The following is a 24,210-nucleotide window of genomic DNA, read 5'->3' as shown; positions in this document are numbered from 1 at the left end:
CAGCAGGCTGGAGGCACCACTGGAGACAAGCGCTGGTTTCTGGGCCACAGCCGGCTGTGCCCGGGTCCTTGCAGTGAGAGGGGGTGCCCTGCGTATGCTTGACACCTGCACCCAGGTCCGCCCCTGGGCGGGGAGTACAGCCCAGTATGGAGTGATCCAACTGCAAAGTCTCAAGAACCACCCCCCCAACCCCACGCAAGGTCCGATGGGTTTGGGAGGAAGGTGGGGGGCTACGGAGAAGGCTTCACAGGCTCCAGCCCTCACTGTGTCCCTGCCGCTGTGTGACCTTGGGCAAATCACCTGCTCTCTCTGAGCCTCAGATTCTCATCTGTGAAAGGGGGAGAGCACTTTGCATCTCTTAGGCTTTGAGGAGGAACTTGAATGAACAAGGTACACGGAGCGATAGGGGCTCAGTAACTCCATTGTGGTGTGATAACTATCACTCCTTGAGTCAAAGACCAGGCAGATGCTTTGTACTGAAAGGATTGAACAGCAAAAAAGAAGGCCCAGCCCCTATGAGAAAAGGCTGCTGGTCCCTGTTGGAGAGTCTGAGGTTGGGGCAGGTTGTCAAGGCCAGGCCTGAGGCCCAGGAGACCAGAAGCTATGCCCCGTGAACGGAGTCCTGAGAAACAGGCCAGTCTCCAAAGAGTCTGGTTGCTCTGACCCTCTGTAGTAGGCGGGAGTGGAGAGCCTTAAATCCCTCCTACCCCAGGTCAGGATTGGTCCTTGGTCTTGGTGGCCTAGTGCTAGAAGGAGGGGCTACAGCGAGCAGGTAGAGGGGTGCGACAGTGGACGGTCCTATGCCTGTGTCCTTGGTCTTTATGGAGTGGCTGTGGTGCCCACTGGGCTCTGTGGGGTTCGGTAAGTCCTGCTTTGCCAAGCTGGGCGGATGGGCTGGGCACGAGTGAAAAGCCCGAGGAGGCAGGCTGTGTGTGCTCAGCCCTGCACATGTGAGAAGTGGGGCCGGGGGAGGTCAGAGGAGCCAGAAGAGCGAGCTCAGGGATGGCCCAGCTACAGGGAGATGATGTGACTTGAGTAGGGCTGTGTAGGAGCCGAGGGGAGCTGTGAGCATAAGGGCATCGAGGTGGGACAGCACAGAGCTTGCCTGAAGATAGAGGACCCAGCGGTGGAGTCCTTGTCAGGGAAAGGCAGGGGTGAGACTGGAAGGCCAGTCCACGGAGAGCCTGGAAGTCTAGGCTCATGGGCTGGGAGTCTATCCAGTTGGCCGTGGGGAACCACAACAGGTTAGTGAGCAGGGTAGTGATGTTTGTTCTAACTGGATGGCCAAGTTTGTGCCAGGCTGGGAAGGGTTTCAGTGGGGAGTGTGTGGGGAGAATCAAGAGGGGAAGGGTCTTGATTTCACAGTCAGTTTAGATGTTACAGGAGGACCCTTTGATCCTTTGGGCAGGGGGATGTGATGTTATAAGCAGAAAACCTCTGTAAGTGGGGCGCCTGGATGGTCCAGTCGATGAGGACTCTGACTCTTAATTTTGGCTTAGGTCACGATCTCAGGGTTGTGGGATGGAACCCTGCATCAGGCTCCGCGCTCAGTGTGGGGTCTGCTGGAGAGTCTCTCTCCCTCTGTCTCTGCCCCTCCCCATACTTGCATGCTCTCTTTCTCTCACTCTCAAATAAAGATTCAAAAGAAATCTTAAAAAAGAAAGGAAAGGAAAGGAAAGGAAAGGAAAGGAAAGGAAAGGAAAGGAAAGGAAAGGAAAGGAAAGACAAAACCTTTGTAGTGTGGGGCGCCTGGATGGCTCAGTGGATTAAGCCTCTGCCTTCGGCTCAGGTCATGATCTCAGGGTCTTGGGATCGAGTCCCGCATCGGGCTCTCTGCTCAGCAGGGAGCCTGCTCCACTCCCCCGCCTGCCTCTCTGCCTACTTGTGATCTTTGTCTGTCAAATAAATAAATAAATAAAATCTTAAAACAAACAAACAAACAAAAACCTTTGTAGTGTCCAGCCTCAGTACATTGCCTTGAAAGGGGTCTCAAGTCATCAGTGGGCCTACCCAGTTCTGCCTGTGGGATCAAGGACAATCCCTTCGTCCCTCTGATCCTCAGTCTCCCCCTCTATAAACTGGGCATGATGTATCCTATCTCCTCCCATGAGTGTGAGGCTTAATGAGACAAAGAAAGGGTCTAATCCAGCGCTTGGAACACGGTAGGTGCTCAGTAGACGGTGTTCCCTCCCCATCAGTAGACGGTGTTCCCTCCCCATGTCCCACTGTGTGGCTGTCACAGAGCTGGGCAGTCTGGCTCTCCATTCACCTCCGATCAGATGGAGTTTTTGCTTTCAGAGGTCATCCACTCATTCCTTCATTCATTCAACCAGCATCCAAGCAGCACTTCAGAGCGCCTACTGTGTGCTAGGTATTGGGAGACAGAGTTGAATTAGACAGCTGTCCTCTGGCCTTGAAAAGTTTATTTGCTCATTCCTTCAGCAACATCCACGGAGCCCTACTGTGCGTTTTGGTCTGGTGGGGGTGGGGGTGGGGGTCCACGTACGCCTCGCTGGCAGGGGGAGGGGAGGGGGAGGAAGCCAGCCAGCCCCACAGCTCACAGCTCTGCGTCTGGGAAGAGCAAGAACCCAGAGAAGATGCTATTGGCACCTTCCAAGCCCAGCAGGGCGTTCTTGTCTGTGGCCTGCAGAAACACGTTCTCCCCCTCCCTCAGCTTGAGGACCACACCGCCCGTGGTGACCTGGAAGGTGTTCTGGGTGTAGTCGCAGAAGGTGACCACCTTCTCCATGCGCTCCCGGCCCCGCATGAGGTTCAAGCACAGGTTCCCTCGCGAGCTGGCGTGGTAGGCGAAGTAGTAGATGCCGGGCACGTTGCAGGTGAACTTGCCACTGCGGGGTTCGTAGTTGCGGTTCTCGTTGGTGATCACGTGGTCGAAGCGGATGGGCTGCTCCCGCCGCAGGATGCTGTTGATGGTCCTCGTGGCAGAGAAGGCGATTTTCTGTACGGCCTTATAGTCCCCTGACTCGCCCTTGGGGCCACGGGCTCCGGGGGGGCCTGGGGAACCTTTGGGGCCAATGGGGCCCTTGGGGCCTACTTTGCCTGGTTTCCCAGGAATCCCTGGGTCTCCCTTCTCCCCGAACTCGCCGTGGTCTCCAGCCAGCCCTGGCAGCCCTGGAAAAGCAGAGACAAGAGACATGATGGGCCAGGGATCGCTGAGAACCCAAAGAAGGAGCCCCCGGACTAGGAGTCCGGGATCCTGGCTGTGTAACTTCTGCCATGTCCCTGCTCCTCTCTGGGCCCCAGCTTGCTGTGTGTGGAAGAGAGGAGGGTGAGGGTGGTCTCCTCCCAGCCCCACTTTCCCCACAGCAATGGGACCTGACACCCGAGGAGCAGACAGTGGTGTCTCCTTAGGGAGGGTGCTGGGCCCGCCCTCCTCACCAGCTCATACAGGCTCCCCTTTTCCAGCCTGGAGCCGGAGAATGAATTCTCGGCTCCCTCCTCACTCCCTCCTCACTCCCTCCCCAGGGTAGACATCTTTAATCAATCCCGACATTCCTTTCCCTGGAGCCTAGAACTGGGTCTTGGAAACCTTCTCATGGGCCCTCCATGCGGCCGCTACCCCTCTGTTTGGCACAGTGCGAGACAAAACCTCCTTTCCAGGGAAGGGGCAGAGTATCGTGGCTGAGAGCATGGGCCCAGGGGACAGACAGATGTCCCGCCACACCTGCCATTATTAGTCATGTCCCCTTGATGGAGTCACACTCTCTGGGACTCAGCTTCCTCCTCTGTAAAATGGGCTCATGAGGATACTTTGCAGGATTACGAGGGTCACTTGTGATTATGTGAGGACAAAAGTTGGTCTTGGTTAAATGAATGAACGAATAAACGACATTTTACAGGGGGTTGTCTTGGTGGGAAGTCTCATTTGAACCCTGTGACAACCCTGCAAAGAATCTGCCTACATTTTATAGGTAAAGAAACTGCATTTCAGGGAGGGGAAGCCACCCACCCGGGAGGCAGCCCGGGGCTGCGCGTCTGCCGCGGTGCTCTCTGTCTGCCTGGACTTAAGGTTGAGAGAGCCACGGGCTGGTCTCAGCCTCGATATGGACGTAGCTCCCTCAGGCAATTCAGTAGTCCTTCTGGACATCAGTTTTCTGGGCTGTAAAATGGGAATCGGAATTCCCTTTACTCAAAGTCAATGCAGGGTGGAGGAGAAGGGGGGGCTTGGCAAGCTGATGGATTTGCAAGTGCTTTCGCGATCTCTCAGGTCAGCCGCTATGACTGGGGAGGCAGGAGATGGGGCCTTGCTCAATGACACGAACGTATCCCCCAAAGAGGGCAGTACCTTTCTCTCCCTTTATCCCTGGGGTCCCAGGTTTGCCATTAGAGCCTGGTGCACCGGGGATGCCCGGGATGCCAGGGATGGCCGGGTGTCCAGTACAGCGGCTCTGGGCCCGGGAGGCACCCGACAGACTCAGGAGCAGCAGCAGCACCAGAATGTAGCCCCTCAGGGCCATCATCACCGCCCCGTCTCAGCTACCACCTGCGGGGGGACAAGAAGATGGAGTGGGTTATTGCCACGGAGACTCGTAGCACGTGTGCCATCATTCATTCACTCCTTCACATACTCACTGAGTGTGTCCTTTCCACCAAGACAGACCCTGTGCTGGGTGCTGCGGTGACACAGCGATGGCTCCTGCTTTCATGGAGCTGGCAGGCTTAGGAGAAGGCGGATGATAACCACATAAACAGAGAAGTCAATGGAAGCAGGGAGAGTCTGCAGAGTGCTCTGCAGGAAATGCAGGGGTGCTTGGAGGGAGAGGGAGAGCCACTGGGGTGGAGGGGCAGGTGGATGGTTTTCTGGGTTGTAGTGGGCAGGCGGCATCTCTGAGAGGGGTGTTCGGGCTGAGAGCTGGAGGTTCAGCAAGGACTGCGGCAAGAATGTTCCAAAAGGAAAGGAAGCAGGGGCAAAGACCCGGAGGTAGGACAGCTCCTGGAGCATCGAGGACCCTGCAGGGAGGCCAGTGTGGCTGGAGGGGAGTGAGGGGTCGGAGGGATGGGACGTCAAGGCTGTGGTTCTCTGGCTTTGGATTTTCTTGCAAGCGTTCTCATTCAATAGAGCTTCTGAGTTCAGGGAGCCAGTTCTGTTTCCAGAGCAGGCCACTTTACACCCTCAGAGCACAGCCTGGAGGAAGCTGTTATTTTTATACCAAAGAGGACCTGGTGGCTCAGGGAGGCTGTAACACTTGCTCAGGGTCATACAGGAAGGACTGTAGCCAGTACTCAAAGCCAGGCCTGTCTGCCTCTCAAGCCAGTATGCCTTCTGGCACAGCAGGCCATCTCTGCTGATGAAATATCCTCAGGTCCCTCCAAAGGCTGGAGGAGGAGGGAAACACTGGCCCCTTCTGAATCCCAGAGAACTAGGAAGAACTGTGCCGTCTTGATCTGGTCAGCACAGCCAACCCCCCATAGCATCAATTCTCAAGACAGAAGGGAACTTAAAACTCATCGGATCCACTGTTGCTTTACAAAATTGAGGGGACAGGGGCACCTGGATGGCACTGACTCTTGGTTTCGGCTCAGACTATGACCTTGGAGTTGTGAGATCGAGCCCCACGTCGGGCTTTGGGCTCAGTGCGGAGTCTGTTTGGGATTTTCTCTCCCTCTCCCTCTGCCCCTCCTGCTCATGCTTACTCTCTCTCTCTAAAATAAATAAATCTTTAAAAAAATTGAGCGTCATTCACATAATAAAAATTAAACCTAAATTGTTTATCTTTGCATGAGACCGGTTCCCATTCTTCCTGGAGATTTTACAGAGTGACGGGTTGGACCACTTCAGTAACCCACACATTGGGCACTTAGCCAGGCTCCGGGCCAAACACGGTATGTGCCACTGTCTCATTGCATGTGGTCCTCAACACAGCCCCCATCCACCTCCAGGGAGGCACCCAGCTTTCTCCTCCAGATGGGGAGACTGGGTATTAGAGAGGGTGGGACCCCCGTCAAGGTCACAAGGCCACTTTGGGGCTGGGATTCCTACCCATGTCCTTTGCATCTTCAACCTCACAGGGTGTTCTATTAAGAGGCTTCTGAGCCTGGTGGTTCGAACGTGGGCTTCGGAGCCAGACAGGCTGATGGGGCCAAGGTGTGGTGGCGTTTGGAGCAGCGCGGCGTTTGGAGCAGCGCGGGGTATGGTGCTCAGTGGAGGCGTCTATCCTTACTGCTTCTGCAGCTGTAGCGGGCTCTGTGTCAGGGGCGGTGGTGAGGGACCCCTGATATCTGCCAAGGCCCCAGTCAGTCCTCTGCCTCTCCCAGGTAAGGGCCTCAGGCAAATGGCTTCTCTCTGGCGTGTTTCCCCTTCCACGAAATGGGGATAATACTAACCTCTGGCATGTAGGATTGGTGGGAGGACGGATGAGGTAGGACCTGGCATGCTGGAAATGCTGAAAGAACAGTAGCTGCTTCTGTATTATCCGCATCATCTACGAACCCCCGGATATGATAGAGGATGGTTGGAAAAGTATAAAACAGGATCCAGCCCCTTTGGGAGATGGGGCTCAGGGAAAGGAGGTCTCAGGGGGATGCCACCCAGGGTGGAGAGCTCCAATCTGACGGTGGGGGGGGCATGAGGGCAGTGGGCCCAGACCCACCATGAGACTCAGGCTTCCTGGGGAAGCAGGAGGTGGGGTGGGGGGAGGGGAAGATCCGGGTTCTGGCTTATCTCAGGAACCACTGAATCTCAGATCTGGGCTAGGACCTAGGACTCACCTGGTCTGATCCCTCTCCCCGCCATGCATCACCACCGCCAGACTTGCCCCTCACATCTTTTCCGTGTCAGCAGTCCTCCCAAATCCTTCCAGCCCCCAACAGTCCCTTCCTGCCCCACCCCCAGCTTGGAATCAGGCCAACTGGACTTACACTGCCCCTCTGCTGCCAGGTCATTGCATGACCTCAGGCAAGGACCTTAACCTCCCTGGGCCTCTTAAGCAAATTTTACCTGTCAGGGCGGAGGATTCAGTGAGATGGAGTCTGAGAGGAACGCGGTCTCTCATGGGGTGTGTGGTCCCACCCCCTCCTTGACAAACAGGGTTCGCTTCACTCAGGGCTAACTATTAACTGCTCGCCACTCCACCTACAAGTCAAATTCATTCCTTGAAAGAGTCAGGCTGAGTTTTCTCAGCAGACGGAGAGGAAATGAGAGAAGGCGGGTGTTGGAGAAATGCTGGGCTGGGCGGAGGGGGACCTGGGTTCTAATTTCACCTGTGCCTCTGACATGTCCTGAACCAGGTCAAGCTTGACCTCCTTTGGGGCTCTCAGTGCCCCTAGAATGTTCTATTATTCCCAGAGAGGGTCGAAGCTGAGAGAGGTTACCTGCCTCACCCCAGGTCACTGGCATCTAAGAGAGAGAAGCAGGACTCGGCTCAAGTCTTGCTGACTCTAAAGCTCTTATGTGGGTGCCTCCCATCACTCAGGGCTAGCCGTAGACCCCCAAGTGCACCCCCAGGGAGTTTGACTCCCCGGATCTGGGATTGGGCCCAGGGAGCCACACGGTTAATTGCCCCTGGTGGCTCTGAGGCAGGGGATGCAAGGGGTCCCCTTTGGAAATCATCACCCCCTGCCATATGGGGTCCTGCTGCTGCTCCCCCCAGGCGCCAAGCCCCAACCTCACCTGGGAACCTGGTGTCCGGTGATGCCGCTGGGCTGGGCAGCAGTGGGACGAGGACCTAGGCGCCTGCTGCTCTCAGGCCAAAGCGGAAGTTCCAGTCCCCAGAGACAGAAAGGGCCTTCCCCTGATGGCCCCCTCCCCTGGGCCCAGCAGGACGGCCCCCTCCACTCTTGGTCCACCCAGGCAGTTTCAGGTCCCATTTCTGCAATCTGGAGGGCTTTACTGTAAATGGGGAGGGTGGTTGGCCGGTTTGGTTTCGCCAGCTCAGCAGTTGTTGGGAGCACAGGCTGTGCTGGGAGAATGGCCGCAACCGGCGGCTTGCATGCCAAGGTCCCCCGGCCTTGCGATCCCCTCCGGCAGACATGGGTGTTCCTCCCTGACATGAGAACATGGCTGGCCTGGGGCCTGAGTACTGGATTTGGAGTCAGAAACCGTGACTCATTTTCTGGCTCTGCCCCTCAACAGTGAGCTTGATTCCTGAGGTCTCGAAAGGGGGCCAAAACATTCTCCGCCAAGAGGACCCAAGGGAGCCCCAATTTCCTCTGCTAGATGATGGGACTATAAGGACACCTGTGCTGTAGACGGCACAGGGCACTGGGGGGGCTCATTTGCGGTCATGGAGGAGAAAGCGGAGGGTAAACTCGAAAGAACAGGGTACGTGTTAATTGCTAAGATCATGCATGTCTCAGGCTTCCCTTTTCTGGGTGCATCTTCTCTGCCTTCTTCCCGTTCTATACTTCCGCTCTTGCCCTGTTCTCAGAAAATTATCTAATCATGAATTTTGAATGTGGTCATTATTTATTGATAGCCCTTCCTTCTGCTGACAGCAGGGCTCGAAGCCGGTGACCATGATGGGCATAGGCAGGAGTTTACTGCTTGCTGATCCTGGAATCACACCAGGTCCGGGCTGGACACGGGCTTGGAGGTCACCCAGCTCATTCCCCTCACCTTCTATAGGGGAAAACTGAGGCTCAGAGGGGAGAAAGTTGTCACTGAACAAATGTCTATCACGAGCCTCCCTGTGCTAGGTGCTGGAGATGGTCACAAGCAGATCAGCCGTGTCTCCTGTCCCCAAGGAGAGTTCCTTCTACTGGGGGAGACTGGTTTAAACATTGAATGATGCAGTGGTCTCACGGCCTCTGTGATAAGTGTCAGAGAAAAGAGGGGACTAGGAGCGCCTGGGTGGCTCAGTCCACTGACCGTCGGGCTCTTGGTTTCGTCTCAGTGTGTGATCTCATGGGTCGTGGGGTCGAGCCCGGTACCTGGTTCCTGCTCAGCAGGGTGCTGGTTCCTCTCCTTATTTCTCTGCCTCTGCCTCTCTGTGCACACTCTCCTCTCTAAAATAAATATATAAATAAATCTTAAAAAAAAAAAAAAGGAAAGGAAAATGAAAAAGAAGGGATTGCTGCAGCCCCCACCTCATACACGTGGCAGCTGCGGGACTCAGAGCCCTCCCTGACGCCAGGGTCTCAGCCTGCTCGCTGATGCTGCATCTGAGGCAACGTGATGCCCCTCGCAGCAGTGGGTGCCCTTTGTGGGGACAGGTGCCCCTCTCTGGGATGGGTGTCCCTCTCTGGGACAGGTGCCCCTCGAAGAGAAAGGTGTCCCTTTTTGGGATGGGTCCTCCTCACTGGGATGGGTGCCCCTCGCAGGGACGGGTTCCCCTTGCTGGGATGCGTGCCCCTTGCAGGGATGGGTGCCCCTCGCAGGTATGGGTACCCCTCATGTGGACAGGTGTCCCTCCCAGGGATGGGTGCCCCTCCTAGGGGTGGGTGCTCAGCTAGATCAGGAGCTGCTACAGGTCAGGAGGGCCCCACTTGACATCTGTGTTTGGAGACAGAACATCTTTGAGCTTGTGGATGATAACTGATGGAAATTAATGGTTACCTGCAGTAGGTATTAGGGAAAGAAGAGACTTGTTTGGTAAAACCGAAGGGTCTCTGGGCTTGGCCAGCTATAGACTTGAAGGGACTGAGCCTGGATGAGGAGGGAAGGCATTGGATTCTGAGCTGGGAGAAGGGTAGAGCTCTGTACCACTTAGTCTCTGTGCCTATGAAATTGTAAATTCATAGGTTGCAGGTCTAGGGTTCTTCTGAGGGCCCCCAAGGGCTACCTAGGCCTGGGCTTCTAATTCTTTGGTGGCTGTTGGCAATGAGAAAATGTGAGCTTGAACTTGGAGTTCAAGGAGACAGCTGAAGACTAAGAGCAGGAGGCAGCAGGGAGGGGAGGACAGCCACGGGCTTAGGAGTCATCCTCTCCCAAGTTTGAATCCCAGCTTTGCTTTGGTCTAGCCATGTGGCCTCAGGCACATTTACGGGCCTCAGTTTCCCCATATATGAATGGAAAGCATGGGTTGTGGGGCGCCATTGAGGTAACCCGGCATGTCCAGGGCCCAGCCTTCTGTAGGTCCCACATGCAAACCCAGGGGCAGTGTTATATATACGAAGAGAAGAATGAATTCTTGGAGGCTGGGTGCATGGGAGCCATGCCTGGATCAGGGATGAGGAGCAGGGGGGTCTCTGGGCCTCGGCCCCTGAGTAGGAGTCAGCTGGTGTCTGTACCTACAAAACTCCGCCTCACATCCCTGACACCGAGGGAACGATCCCTACCAAGCGTGGCCGCAGAGACGTACAATTCCTCAAGTTTCCGCGGTCTAAGAGGGATTCCTTGAGGCTTGGGGTGTCTTTGTCTTCTTTTTAAAGTTTTTGTTTATTTATTTTGTTCAAGGGGAAAAGCTGCGGGAGAGGGAGAGAGAGAATCTCAAGCAGACTCAAGCCGTGCCTTGGGGCATCCTCTTCTTGTTCTGGTCCCACCCCCCTCCCCCTTGCCTGCCCCCTTTCGAAGCCCTCGCCGGGTTCCTCTCAGCCCGGCAGACAAGCTGGCATTTTCAAAGGCCCTTCTCTCATGACAAAGCGAGAACAACAAGGAAACAATTATGGAAAATAAAAATGGCACAAAAGTTGTCGTTTCCAAAGCACAGGTTTCTGATCTGACACTGTGGCCTACATAAATGGTGTATTGATTTTTTAAACAAAAGAGAAATGAGAAGAAAGTTGTATCACTTGAGGCGTTGCTGGGCGGACTGCTAAGTGGCTGATGGAGGAGAGCCGCGAGGGGAGTGACCCTGTGACCTGGCCCTGTCCCTGCCAGAGGCACCCCGTGACCCAGCCGGGGTTCCTGGGCTCTTGCTTCTGTTCCCACTGTGTGTGCTTGCGTGTGTGTATGTGTGTGTGTGTGCATGCATGACTTTCTTGTGCCACCGGATTTGGGAACATAGGCTCTGAAAAGTCACCTAGTTTGTGATCCAAGGTTTTGGAGGGCACTGCGGAGACACAGAAGGGAGAATCAGGGAAGGCTTCGTGGAGGAGGTGATTTTTATGTTGAACCCTGACAGCTGAGTGTCTATCCGCCAGGTGGATGGAGGGCTAGTGTGTGAGCGGGGTGGGGGGCATGGCACCCAACAACATGGCAAAGGCAGGAGGGTGTGGAATGGCTCCTTTCACGAACAAAAGAGCCAAAGTTGGTGGTGCTGGTTGTGGGCCACAGCCATTGTTCTGACAACCCCGCTGGGTGGGTCAGTGTCCCTGTGAGCCCCGTGGGGCCTTGTGGAAGCAAGCTGAGATCCCAGCCGGGCCGGGCAGGTTCTCCTTGGGTCTCGGTGGGCTCTGAGGCTGGATGGGCAGTCTGCCCAGGAAAGTTACACTTTTTTATCTTTTTTGAACTTGAACTATCAACCCTTCTCATGGTCACCACAGGGAAAGCACTGTGGCTAGAATCTGGCCTCCTGGTCCTCCAGCAAGGATCATGGCATCTGGGTCCAACCATCAGGAGCCTTGTGGGGACAGCCTACCAGCCTGGAGACAGCAGTGGTGTTCGCTAAGCTCCTGGGGGCTGCCAGACTTTGTTGGTTACTTGGGGTGAATCAGACAAATGGGGGGACAGATTCTCTCTCTCTTACTGGCTCATGCCCATCTCACTCATACACTTACTCTGCTTTTAGTCACTCATTTACCCACTATTTAATCATTCATTCGCCCTAACTAACTCATTAATTCGGCACAAATTCACTGCCCATCTGCTCTTGGTCTACATTGGGCTTACCTGAGCCCAAACCCCTCCTGTGATAGGCGCAGCCACAATTCACCACGGGTCTGGGAATTCGAACACGCCTGTTTACCCGTGAGCATGGACAGCTTTAATGACAGGAGCACCTCTCACCCAAACAAGTGATAGCAGATGGCCCATTGGGGACCTCTGGCGGCCTTCAATCACACTCTCCCAAATGGCCACGGGATGCTGAGTGCCAACCTTTACTGAGCATCAGCTAGATGCTCTGTCTAAATCTAGAGCCCACAGATGGCGGTGGCAGGTGCAAAGCTGAGGATGAAGAGGCCACTTCTTGGAGAACTTGGCAGTGAGAAGCCTGAGACTTGCATATTTATCAACTTATTTATTTATTTATATATCTCCTTGCCTTTCCCAAGACTTGGGGGGGGGGGCAAAAAACGTTGACAGTGTTAGAAGGTGTTGGTTAAGTCTCAAAGCAGTGACTCCTGAAGGAGCTCAGAGGAGGGAGAAAACGTGGGGCAGGGGATCAGGGTGGGCTTCCTGGAAGAGGAGTCCATCAGGTGGAGAGAATGGCCTGAGCACAGTGGTTCTTGCGGGGAAGCTCAGGGAGACGGGGTGGCCCTGGGGCTGGAGCCGGCCTGACTGCCCTAGTCGGGAAAGAGCAGGAAGCCGGAGAAGACGCTGTCGGAGCCTTCGATGCCCACCATGCCGTTGTAGTCATTGACCGCCAGCCACACCTGCTCTCCCACCTGCAGCCGCAGCAGCACGCTGCCCGAGCTGACCTGCTTGCTGTTGGACATGTGGTCACAGAAGGTGGTCACCTTGGTACCATTGCGGTACAGGTGCACGCACAGGTTGGCCGTCTGCGACGTGTGGTACACAAAGTAGTAAAGCCCCGGGACTTTGCAGGTGAACTTGCCAGTGCTCATGTCGTAATCCCCCTGTGGATTGGTGATGACTCTGTTGAACTTGACCAGGCTGTTGGGCCTGGGGTACTCGGCCGTCTGCCGTGTGACTGTGAACACGGACTGGTGCTTCTGCTTGTATCTGCCCTCCTCCCCCGGCTCCCCTGGGGGTCCCATGAGGCCGGGAACCCCTGGAATCCCAGAGGTTCCCATGGGGCCATTTTTCCCAGGAAAGCCAGGTGTGCCGGGTTCTCCCTTCTGACCCGTGGGTCCTCGTGTTCCAGGGATAGCTGGGATTCCTGGGGAGAAAGCAGGTGAAGGAAGCGATGGGACAGGGAACAGGTACCCTGGGGGTGTCCTCTAGGGGACAAAACCCTGGAGTTTAGCCTCTGGAACCTCCTTCCCTGGATGGACTGTCAGCTGGGGGCTGTGTGCAGGGAGTTAGAAGAGAGGGAGGCCTTGGCTGGAGTCCCGCCTCCTCATGGACTTGCCCTCTGACCACGGCTAAGGTGCTCCCCAGTATGTCGGCCTCAGTTTCCACATTTAAGATGGAGAGAGTAGACCCGGCCAGCATCTGGAGGTGTTGGGACTCATTCTAACACGATTTGTAGCCTGTGTAGACCCTTTCCCTGCAATCAGATGTACCGAAAATTTTGTGTTACTTTTCAAAAGAGAGCCCTCATCATTTTATAAGCTTCAGAACCCCACAAAAGTTGTATCCATGCCTGAGATAGAACCCCCCCCCCGGACCAGCTTAGCACATGGGAACCACTGGATGGATTCCCATCTAAGACAGCAACTAAGGGGTTGCTGTTTCCCGCTCCCCTGGCCCCATTCAGCAACCCCCCCACCCCAAGCCCCTTATGACACCTGGGCTGGTTCAACTTCTCTCACGGTACAGATGAGGAAACTGAGGCCAGAGACTCGCTCAAGGCCTAGCAACCAGGAGGAGGTCGAGTCAGGATTGAAAGTCAAATCTGGTTGAGTCCCAGTCAGAGAGAGCGATTCTTGTAACAGCCCTGACTATCTGAGCCCCTGTGAGACTTTTCTCTCCTTGTCCTAAGTGTCCTCATCTTTTCGGGGCTGGCTCTAGTCTCCTCTTCCCGGAAGCCCTCTCTGGCCAAGCCCGCCAGCCCTCATGGCCGCTTCCTCCTCTGACTTCCCGAGGGCTGGCTGTCTGGGCTGACCTATTTGTGGCAGGTCCTCCCTCTATGGCTCTGTGAGCCTTTTAGGTCCTGGGGTTAGAAAAGGGGATCAGGATCCAAAAGACCCAGGTGAAAGCTATGTGACCCTGGGCAGGTGACCTCCCCTCCCCGAGCCTCCATGTGCCTAACTGAGGAAGGAACTTAATGTAACAGATCCCAGAGAGCCACTGGGAGCTTGGAGCGAGAGTGTGGGAGAGCCGGGTACCATACAGGAAGTGCTCAGGAAGGTCAGCTCCTGGTGAGGCCTGGAGGCACGCAGGGCCCTGTCTTATTCTTCAGGACAGCTTCCAGCAACTGTTTGGGAGGGGGCGCACGTGCTGGGGGAGGGGCCTGACAGGCAGTGGGGGGTGGTGGCCAAAGGCATGGCCTTTGGCATAGGACAGGATTCCGCTGTGTGACTTTGGGTAAGTTGCTTAATCTCTCTGAACCTCAGCTTTAACATTTATAAAATGGCCGTAAGGCACTTTAAAAAAGGATTTTGGCTGCAGTTTTCTCACTTGTAAAACGGAGTTAAAATTTGACCTACTCCATAAGATAAGCATATGCTGAGCATTTGGAACCATGCCTGGCATATAGTAGGAGCTCAATAATTGGGGACCGTCAGCCACCCAGGCCACAGGATGGCCAGAGACAGCCTTGTATGCATAAGTTCTTAAAAAATGGCAGACCTGGGGACCTCATTTGTTTCACCCTGAATCAGAGGGTGATTGTTGGCAAAATTCCATTCTAGTGCCAGGAGGGAAGATGGCAGTGGGGAAAATCCCAAGGACATTCCTTGTCCCTGGCCTGCCCACCCCCGCTTCTGCCGCACCCCATCACCTCCGTCCAACCTCACCCCGGACTCACCCATTCTGGCTGTAGACTCACCTGCATCCCAGATATGCACCTGACCCAGAAGGCGTCCCCAGACTCCAGCACCTGCCCAGCACCCACACCCCCTCATGTCCTCAGCCCTTTTTGCTCACGCTAGGACTTGCCCATCATTCTGCAACCCCGACTTCTCACTCCCCATGCCCTCAACTCCTCAGGATCCCAGGGAGGGAGGTGAGCACAGACCTCCCATAAAAGCAATGATGACAGCTGTAACATGCATAGCTTACGCGTCCCCGAGACCTTACCAGATGCACGGTGCTTTTTTACATTCCAGCTTGTTTAATCATCCCAGCACCCCCGTGCAGCCTGTACTACTGTCTTCCCATTCAACAGATGAGGACACTGAGGCTCTTTGCACAAGGAAGTGGTAGGGCCATCTGTGCATTGTGGACACTCACCATGTCCACTCCACAGGGTCCCCCCAGCACCCCCCACCCCGCCCTGAGGTCCATGCTGCAGAGCAGGTGGTGGAGGGGTTATAATCAAAGAGCACAACACTTTAGAATTTGCCAAAGGTCTCCAGGATCATCTCCTGTGATCCTCCCCCCACTTCCTGGGACGGGTGCTCTCATTCTCTCCTTGGTGTCAGATGAGACACTGAGGCACAAAATTGAGGAACAGGGGGACCGAGTCCTGGGGTCTGAGGAGAGATGGGTGACATCTGCCAGGAAAGCTGGACTCTGCTCTGAGAGCTGGTGCAGCAGGAAGGATTGCATGTCTTGCTAGCAAGTTGCTGTCCTCCTCCCCCCAGCTTTAGCCCCTGATGGACACTTGCCCGCTGCCCCCAGGCCTCCAGTGATGCCTCCCCAGCAGGCCGGCAGACTTACCTGGCTCGCCCTTGGGCCCCGGCAGTCCATCGTACCCGTCCTTCCCGGGGGCCCCTGGTAGGCCCGGCATCCCGGGGATCCCGTAGCAGCCTGTGCTGGCCTGGCCCCCAAGTGGCAGCACCAGCAGGAGCAGCAATAGGTTTAGTCCGAGGTGGGGCCGGGAACTGGACCCCATGTCCAGTTCTGGGGAAGGATCTGGGTAGGGAGAGAGCTGAGTTGGCCCACCCAACCCCTCACCCACCCTCCTCACTCTGTTGTTCCCCAGGCCAGTTCTTCTCAGCCCTCCGGAGCCTACCTCCCTTCCCCAGGCCCCTTCCCTTGTCCCTTGAGGGCTGGGACCACAGGATGGATGGAGGATGGGACATCTCTGCACCCAGGCCCTCAGCTCAGCAGCGATGGGGACCCTCCTTCCTTTCACCAATCAAGTTGTCCCCACGTTTCAGGGAGGTGGCAGGGGGAACTGCCATTTGCCCTCGTCTGGGCGGGGGTCCTGGCCTCACCTGGGTTGGCAGGATTCTGGTCTGGTCACAGAGATGTCCTCAGATCTGCTTCCGTTCTCCCGGGCAGGAGGATACCGTGTCAGAGTAGTCACATCGAGGAGGGCCCAGAGCAGGCTGGGCGGCCACCTCCCCTCTGCTCACCCTTCTTCCAATCCCACATCCCCTTTCCCATAATTTTTCCTGACTCAGTACTTTCTTTTGGGCACTGAGTCTGGCTGACCGCAGCAATGCTCCTGTGTTCCCCACCCCAGGGTCATGCGTGTCTGAAATGAGGAAATGTCTATTCCCCGGGGTCTGCTGGAGGGAGTGTGTGTGTGTGTGTGTGCGTGTGTGTGCGAAAATCCTTACCAAAAATCACGTGTAAATGGTTTCTTGGGGTCCAAAGCCTTGCTCTGACCTCTCTGCTTCGCTGCCCCAAGAAACAAACCTTGCATGCACTTGTGAAGTGGCAGGCCTTATTCTAGAATCTTCCGTTTGCCCCTCTCATTTGTTACACTTGGGGGTGGACACCAGGATGGGCAAGCCTCGATGGCAGGCAGCCTGCCGTGGTGGACAGAGTCAGTGGTCCCGGATGTCCTCCAGCCCTGCCACTGCCTTGCTCTGAGGCCCTCCGCAAACCACTCTAGGCTTCAGTCTTCCTGTCTGTATACTGGGGGGGCAGGAGGGCAGGTCTAGGTTTTGCGTGTGTGCACGTCTTCCTTTGCTGGGGTCCTTGATGATCCCTGCCTCCCTCTCCTCCATCTCCGGCACCCCTGCATCTGGTCTTGGAGCCTGTGGTGGCTGCTGCAGGGTTGCTGGTTGGGGCCAGGCTCGCAGAGCTGGGAGAGGGCCCTCTCCTTTCTTCCTGTTCTCCTCCTATGACATTCTGAGGAGGAGGGGCTGCTGAGCAGTTGAGGGGTCCCACCCTGACACCCCACCTGCCCCCAGTGTCACTCGGGGTGAGGCCTTTGACCTCCCTGAGCATCCATTATAGAGCATCCTCTATAAATGGGGAGTTCCAATAGCTCCCATGCAGGGCAGTGGTGAGGACCCAGCGCGTGAGGCAAGCGCAGTGCTTAGCCTGGTGCCAGGCGTGAGCGGGAGTTCACAGCTCTACCCCTGCCCCACCAAGTGACCTTAAGGGCCTCGGTCTCCTTTTCTGTCCCTACACCCTTTCTCCCAGGGCTGCAGAATGTGAGCTGAGGGCAAGGATGTGAATGAACTTGGCCCCGGAAGTCCCCAGCAGGTAGAGGACTGGGAAGAGCAGAAAGGGTAGACATGACTGCTGGGGAGACCCCATCTTCCAGTCTCATCTTGTTTGCGCGGGTCCGTGTTGTCCAGCAGGTGGCAGCCTTGGCCCATGCTCAGCCTGCCCTGCCCCAGCGTCCCGGCCCTGCGGGCTCTGCCTGAGCCTGTAGCCCTCCTCCAGGTGATCTGCCTCAGGCAGGGTGGGTGCGGGGGTGCGTCTAGGTGGGATTTAGGATAAGGAGCCGCCTGACCCTCCCTGCACTAGCCTGGTCTTTCCCACCACTTGCAGGGTCTGCCCTCCGGACATCTTTGAGTCCCATTGCAATGAAAGGAGCGCTCCACTCTGGGGTCAGCAGAGCCGGTTCACATCTCGGTCTTGCCACTCTCTGGCAGTGTGACGGTGGGTAGGCATCTCCTGTCCCTGAGCCTCCGTGAGGAGGGATTGCTGAGATCCGGTGTGTCCGTGGCTAGGAAATACCCAGCCCATCGTAGGTGCTCGAAGATCTGCTTCATTTCCTGGAAGTGTATGTTCTGGGCCGGGAGGCAGGGAGCTGCGGCGGAGCAGAGGCCCGAAGCAGGCAGAGGGGCAGGAGGAGACCAGCGCAGCCCTGGGGCTCTAGCGGGGTCACCCTCTCCTTCCTGACCCCCAGAAGTTGCGGGTGGGGCAGCCCCGGCCCAGGAGAGGGTCTCTGGAGTCTGTCAGAGGCCTAGGGGGAGGTATGGGTTTGTGGGGACTCCAGCTGCCCCTTGTGTCCGACAGTAGGTGGGAGACACTGATCCTGGGCTCAGGGGCCTGCCGGTGGGAGTGTGAGCGCGTGTGAGGGTCAACGAGTGAGAGAATCGGGGCGGTGCTAAGGCACATGCATATTGGAGGATGAGGAGGGCCTGGCAGGGGTGTGTCTGGGACACATGTGTCGAGGTTGTGTGTGTATGTGTATGTGTGTGTGAAAGAAAGAAAGAGTGTGTGTGCGTGTGTGTGTGTGTGTGTGTAAGAGTGTACTTCTGACAGTTTAGGAGGGGTACTTAGGTGTCTGAGGCACGGGGTGCCTGGGTAGGACAGCACGGATACCCCAAGTATGTCTGCGGGTGTGAAGGTTTCAACGAGTGTGCACGTGTGGTGTGCAGGTGTGTGGTGTGTGCGCAGCACAGGGCACAAATGGCTTTCTCTGTGGAAACACCCAGGGCATTAGACATCCTTAGGACCAAACTTCCGGCTACTTACTGTCTTCGAATTCAGAGGACGAGGTGGGGCTTCTTGCCTCCAAGCAGCTCTGCACAGGCTAAGTGCGACCCCGGGAATATGCACCATGGGCACGCCAGACCGTCTCAGTCCCAGCCATCAGGGATGCCCAGCCCGGGAGGGAGGAAGCCCCAGCCTCCATGCTTGCCCCGGAAGTCCAGGGCAGGACTTGGGAATCTAGCTTCGGGGAGGACTGCTGCCTGCCCTTGGGCTAGTCGCTCTCCTTCTCTGAGTCTTGCCCATGTTTTGCTGGTTCCGGGTTAGAAATCAAGTGTCACCTGTCAGGCATGTGGCTGTGGAGGCTGGCAAGGGTCGCCGTCACACAAACGCAGGCTTGGATACCGGTAAGTTCTGGGCTCAAATCCCAGCTCCTTCTCTTCAACACTGACCGTGGGCTTTATGTCCACCCATGCCCCTAGCCTGCCTCATTATCTGGAAAGTAGGGTCATGATACCCGCCTCACTCCCCAGCCCTACAGATGAAACAAAATACAATAATGGCTCAAACTTCCGAAGTCCTTAATACGAAGCAGTCCCTGTTCTGCAATTTCCGTGTATTAAGTCATTCAGTCTTCCCAACAAGCCTTTGAAGTAAGTGCCCTTGTTATTCCCATTTTACAGATAAAGAAACTGAGGTCACTCAAGTTATATCATATACACACGGTTGGCCAACTGGTAAGTGGTGGCCTAGGATTTGAACCCAGGCCGATGAGGCTCCCATGTATTTACAACAATACATGTTGTAAAATATGAAACACAGGCCTGCCTTGTAAGCACTCAATGATTGTCATTCCTGTGCTCCCTCCCGGTGCCCAGAACAGCATCAGAACCTCAGGCTCAGCACACAGGAACTCAGGTGTTTATTCTAGGAAGAATTCGAGGAAATCCATCTTACAGTGGGCAGTGGGCAGTGAGTTCTCGGGGGCTCCGGGAGCCAGCCCTCACCCTTCAGGCAGCTAAAGCAACAGCACCCCGATAGAGAGCAGACCATAGAAACCAGAGAGGTAGAAGGCGTGGGCTGGAGTCACACAGTAGGAAGCATGTGCGGCCAGGGGCGGGAGGGTCCTTCCGGGGCTCAGATGGACGGGAAGATGAGGAAGCCGCTAAAGACACTATCCACCTCTGGGCCCTGGTAAATGCGGCCCTTGACAGGGTCTTTCTCAATCCAGACCTGGTCCCCTTGCTGCAGCTGGAGAACCATGCCCCCAGACACCACCTGGAAGATCCCCTTGCTGTTGGTGTCACAGAAGCCCAAGGAGCGCCGGAACTGGTCCCTCCCAGACGACACGATGGACAGGCAGATGTCCCACTTGGACACCACCTGGAAAGTGAAATAGTAGTAACCCGGCACAGCACAGAGGAACCGGCCTGTGTGGTTCTGGTATGGGCCTTCCTGGTTGGTGATGACCGTGTCAAAGATGACCACGTTGCCACCCATGGGGGGGTTCCGTCTTATGGCTGAGAATGCCGGCCGTGGCTGGTCTTTGATGTTTCCTGGGTTGCCCTTGATGCCTTTCCGTCCTGGGGAGCCAGGGAGCCCCAGGGGGCCACTGGGTCCAGGAAAGCCCATGTTGCCAGGCTTTCCAGGGGGCCCAGGGTCCCCCGGTTCTCCTTTAAGGCCTCGGATGCCTGTCCGCATGCCAGGAGCCCCTGTGGGGAGAAAGGCCAGATCTGGAGGGGGAGTCCAGTGTCCACAAGTCCTCAGGGAGATGGCTGGGTGGGATGGAGGATGCGGGAGTGCCTGGGCCTTCAAAACCTTGATTCTGTCTGATTGTGTGACCTTGGGCAAGTGTTTCAACCACTGACCTTCAGCTTCCTTATCTCTAAAGTGGAGAAAAGTGAGAACAGGTATTTGGAAGCTGTCATGTTCTTGCAAAAGCAGGACAGGCTCCTCTATACCCCGCCGGGCCACTGCCCCTGGCTTCTTTGGGTTCGGGACTACATTTAGGAGGCCTGGATGCCAAGTATCGCAAATGTTTATGCAGATCCTTCTGGTCTGCTATGGACTGGGAGGCTCAAGGGGACTGAGATTATTTTTTTCTACTCTGAGCATGTCCTCCTCCTTTTTCCTTTACAGCCACCCCCCTTCCCCACCTTTTTTTTTTTTTTTTTTTTTTTTTTTAAGAATGTGAGTTTCTGAAGCTGGAAGGGGCCGGGAATGGGGAAGCAGGAACAGAATTGGGTGTGGGGGCTGGAAGAATGCAGAAAGGATAGTTGCCATGAACTGATCATCTCTACGTGCCAGGTAGGGTTATTTTTTCCATTTTACAGATGAGGAAACCGAGGTTCAGAGAGAGTCAGTAACTTGCTCGAGGTCACACAGCAAGATGAGTCTCCTGAGTCCAAAGATGAGCGCCTTATTCGTTCCGGTAACTGAACGACAACCCAGGACTGGGCGCTGCTCCAAGACCTTTCACATTTGTTGCTTGTGGTGGTCCGTGAGAGAGAGGACTCAGGCAGGAAGGGGGATTCAGAGAGAGGCCTGGCAGCTTGGGGACATGTCCAGAGAGGAGGATAGGTTCCCCTCAGCCCCTGGGACCAAGTGCAGATTGAAGGGGCTTAATGTGGGGGCCCAGGTGGATTCCTGCTTCTTGGGGCCGTCCCCAAGCATGCACCCCGGAGTCCAGGCCCAGCCAAGGGACGAAGTGCTGGGGTCTAGAGGGAAGGGCTTACCTGGCTCCCCTCGCTCCCCCTTGAGGCCTGGCCGTCCGTCTCGGCCGGGTGGTCCTGCAGCCCCCGCCCTCCCGTCTGGTGCTCGGCACACATCCTGGGTCACTGTAGAGGCCAAGGATATGGCCAGCACACAGCCCACCAGCCAGCCCCACGGGGCCTCCATGATGCCACTGCGAAGACATAGGGCAGGGCTAGACCTCACACACTCACACACACCCAACTCGTACATACACTTGAATCCCACACCTACAATGATATCTACACATACCCCTGCCACCGGTGCACATACACACCTCCAGGGCCTTCGATGTCCACCTTGTACCCAGCCCCAGTGACCCCGCACGTACATGAAGAACCAGAAGTTCACACAGATGCCACACACAACTGAAGTTACACACTCAGACACACAAACTTGGCTTCCAATCCCACACGGACAAACACAGGGAGCAGACTCAATCCACTCCACACTCCCGGATGCACGAATGACACCCAAATGGACTCCATCTCGCACTCAGCCACACACTCATATAGTCCTACAGATGATCAATTCCATTGAACAAATATTTATCGAGCGCCTACTTCTTATTTAACACTCTCTCACCCAGATGGCAGAGCTGTGCGTACACATAGGAATTCACAGCCCCCTGACACAGTGCGTGTGCTCATCGCCCCCCCCAAATACTTGACCCCTTTCAGCACCTACTGGACTGTGTACGGGATCCCTGCGCTGGCTCTGACACTCCCAGTCTTTCCCCAGCTTCTCGTGTCTTGGGGAGGCCAAAACCCAGGAACTCTGGTTAGAGGGATGGGTTTATATCACCACTTCCCACTAACTCCCAAACCCGAGGAATGAAGATGGTCCCCCCCACTCACTTATTCTGGGTCCTGAATCCGGACCCCCCCCCCCACAGGCCAACTCTGTCCTGGCACAGAACCAAGGACAGTGTTCCGCCTCCCCTGCCTTTGAGGTCCAGCCCCCTAGGCCAGCTCCCCTGGCTCCCTGAATTTCACAGCCCCCTCCCCCTCGGGCGCTGGCCTCACCTGCCTTAGCTGGTCGTCAGTTCAACTGGATGTTCCTGTCCTCCACCCAGGGACCGCTGTGGGACACCCAGCAGGGGTACTGCCTGCCTGGCTGTGGCCAAGTTTCACATCCCTTCCTACTTCCCCTTCTCCTTCCCTGGGCCTGCCCCCAGCCTTGCCCCAGGGGCCAGAGGCCTCCCGGAGACAGTTTGAGCAGACCTCAGCAAGATTGGGACACTGGACATTCCCCCCCATCCCCCACACACGCACGCAAGCTGGTGTGGGGGCAGGGACGGGAAGGCAGGAGTCTGCAAAGACAGAGGCCGTGGAGGGGGTCCTGGGTGGGGTGTGAAAACCAGGGATGCACAGAACATCAGGGCAGACGGAGTTTTTCTAAAAGTCAGTAACTTGAAAGACTTTTTCAAATTTATGAAAGCAACATGTATTCATTGTCTAACGCTTGGGAAATACAGAAAAACACAAAGGAGAGTGCAGTAGTGATGAGAAACTTAGTAGTCAGCTTTCTAGACCTGCCACTTCCTAGCTGCCCTTGGGAAGTTACTTAACGTCCCGGGGCCTCGGTTTTCTTATTCATAAATTGGGAACAACAGATTTTACCTCATCGGAGTATTATAAAGTTTCAATGACATAATATATATACAAAACACTTGGCATGGGATGAACACTTAATAAGTAGCTTTTATTGGATTTAAAAAACAGCAACAAAAGCCCATGAATGCTATCATCTAAAGAGTTACCCTTTGGCAGGATCATCTAGTCTTGCTTACTCTTGCTGACAGGGTGCTCACTACCGGTCAGCCCACATCACTTCACCAGCTTGGACCCCGAGCATCCTTTAGATAGAGCTACCCTTTCTCTCCAGTCTGGAGAGCAATGTGTTCAGGCTCAGGCTGACCAGGTCTTTCTGCTTCTTCCCATGACCATGTTCACCACCCCCCACTCTGATTTCACCAAAAGGAAGATGAGGAGGGGATAACAAGTCTATTGACCTGGGCAGATGAAGATCGTCCAGGGCCAGGGTTTTCAAGCTTCTGGGACCCCTTTTTCATTTGCAATCTTGTATGGTACCCAATATGTATCTGACAGATATAAGTGGGGGTTCTCAGGATAAGAGTGGGGGCCCACAGTAACTCCCACCAGCCCCTCTCTTGCTCCTGGGGATTCAGGAGGTTAGGAGAGCTGGAATCTCACGGGCTGTGCCCACTTGTAACTCACTGTGTAACCTGAGGCAAGCGATATCATTTCTCTGGACCTCAGTTTCTTTATCTGTAAAATGGGGATGATATAGACTTCTCACTGGGCTGCTACGGATTCTATGAGGAAGTTGATGCTGTCATATATCACATTCAAATAAATCATCATTATGAATAATATCTCTGTGACCGTGGGCAGGTTACCTAACCAGTCTGAGCCTCACCTCCATCTCTCAAGGTGAGGGAGTGGCGGGAGGCAGGAAGGTTGCAAGAAGGTTGCACCCTGGAACACGGCTCCGGGCACCCATTTTCTTTGATGGCAGCATGTCAGTCTTGCTTCCCTGCAAGAGGAGTTAGAAATATCATGTGTCGGAGTCAGAAATGCCAGGCTGATGGCTCCCATTTCACAGATGAAGAAACTAACCACCAGAGACAGCAACGCTTGCCCAAGGTCACGAAGAAAGTGGCAGAGTTGGCATGGGGAAAAACCAAATACTGTGAAAGTCTTCTCAAAGTATAGCTTCCAAAATTTTGAATAGACCATTCTTATAGAAATATATAGTGAGCACATGTGAGTTTTTAAATTTTTTTTTGTAGCTTGTTAATGAAGGAACCAGCAGGATGAGAAAGCTAGTTCAATGAAGGGTATGAGAAGGAAACATTTAACATGTACCTATATATGGAGAGAGAAGAGAGAGATTTAGCAGAAAGAAAAACAACAATAACCCAAAAATTAGAATTCTGGAATATTCATAAGGTTGCTAAGTTAGAGGCAACACTGGTGAATGTTTATAGGACAACAAAATCATAATGTCGGGGATTATCTTCTCTA

At 55.2% G+C, this 24,210-nt stretch overlaps 2 protein-coding genes and 1 long non-coding RNA gene across 3 annotated transcripts; all 3 read right to left on the bottom strand.

Moving 5' to 3' along the window:
- Window positions 1-2,403: 2,403 nt before the first annotated feature.
- LOC116871346 lies at window positions 2,404-21,620 on the bottom strand. Its single transcript, XM_032864033.1, has 7 exons — window positions 21,599-21,620; window positions 21,145-21,314; window positions 19,549-20,121; window positions 15,506-15,700; window positions 12,366-12,899; window positions 4,307-4,492; window positions 2,404-3,132 (listed from the first exon to the last, which is right to left on the bottom strand). Exons 2-7 carry the CDS (start codon window positions 21,305-21,307, stop codon window positions 2,558-2,560), a joined length of 2,226 nt encoding a protein of 741 aa, XP_032719924.1. The 5' UTR covers window positions 21,308-21,314; window positions 21,599-21,620; the 3' UTR covers window positions 2,404-2,557.
- LOC116871167 lies at window positions 6,257-7,822 on the bottom strand. The gene is made up of 3 exons (XR_004383349.1): window positions 7,631-7,822; window positions 6,959-7,093; window positions 6,257-6,387 (listed from the first exon to the last, which is right to left on the bottom strand). It is a non-coding gene; the product is annotated as an uncharacterized LOC116871167 (long non-coding RNA).
- C1QC (complement C1q C chain) lies at window positions 12,289-16,137 on the bottom strand. Its single transcript, XM_032863700.1, has 3 exons — window positions 16,006-16,137; window positions 15,506-15,700; window positions 12,289-12,899 (listed from the first exon to the last, which is right to left on the bottom strand). Exons 2-3 carry the CDS (start codon window positions 15,678-15,680, stop codon window positions 12,343-12,345), a joined length of 732 nt encoding a protein of 243 aa, XP_032719591.1. The 5' UTR covers window positions 15,681-15,700; window positions 16,006-16,137; the 3' UTR covers window positions 12,289-12,342.
- Window positions 21,621-24,210: the final 2,590 nt, after the last annotated feature.

This window comes from Lontra canadensis, unplaced genomic scaffold (assembly GCF_010015895.1).
Source record: "Lontra canadensis isolate GAN:19392208 unplaced genomic scaffold, GSC_riverotter_1.0 scaffold25, whole genome shotgun sequence".
Classification (NCBI taxonomy): domain Eukaryota; kingdom Metazoa; phylum Chordata; class Mammalia; order Carnivora; family Mustelidae; genus Lontra; species Lontra canadensis.
Note: the sequence above shows the minus strand (reverse complement) of the source record. Positions and strands in the feature narration are given on the sequence as shown.

What these genes read in the sequence shown, in the direction of transcription:
- C1QC (XM_032863700.1), bottom strand. Translation starts at nt 15,680, where the DNA reads ATGGGGTCCAGTTCCCGGCCCCACCTCGGACTAAACCTATTGCTGCTC. An exon ending in GGGGCCCAAGGGCGAGCCAG is followed by an intron (nt 12,900 to 15,505) that starts GTAAGTCTGCCG and finishes CTTTCTCCCCAG; the next exon opens with GAATCCCAGCTATCCCTGGA.
- LOC116871346 (XM_032864033.1), bottom strand. Translation starts at nt 21,307, where the DNA reads ATGGAGGCCCCGTGGGGCTGGCTGGTGGGCTGTGTGCTGGCCATATCC. An exon ending in CCTCATCTTCCCGTCCATCT is followed by an intron (nt 15,701 to 19,548) that starts GAGCCCCGGAAG and finishes CTCCCTACCCAG; the next exon opens with ATCCTTCCCCAGAACTGGAC. An exon ending in AGGGATAAAGGGAGAGAAAG is followed by an intron (nt 3,133 to 4,306) that starts GTACTGCCCTCT and finishes CTGCTTTTCCAG; the next exon opens with GGCTGCCAGGGCTGGCTGGA.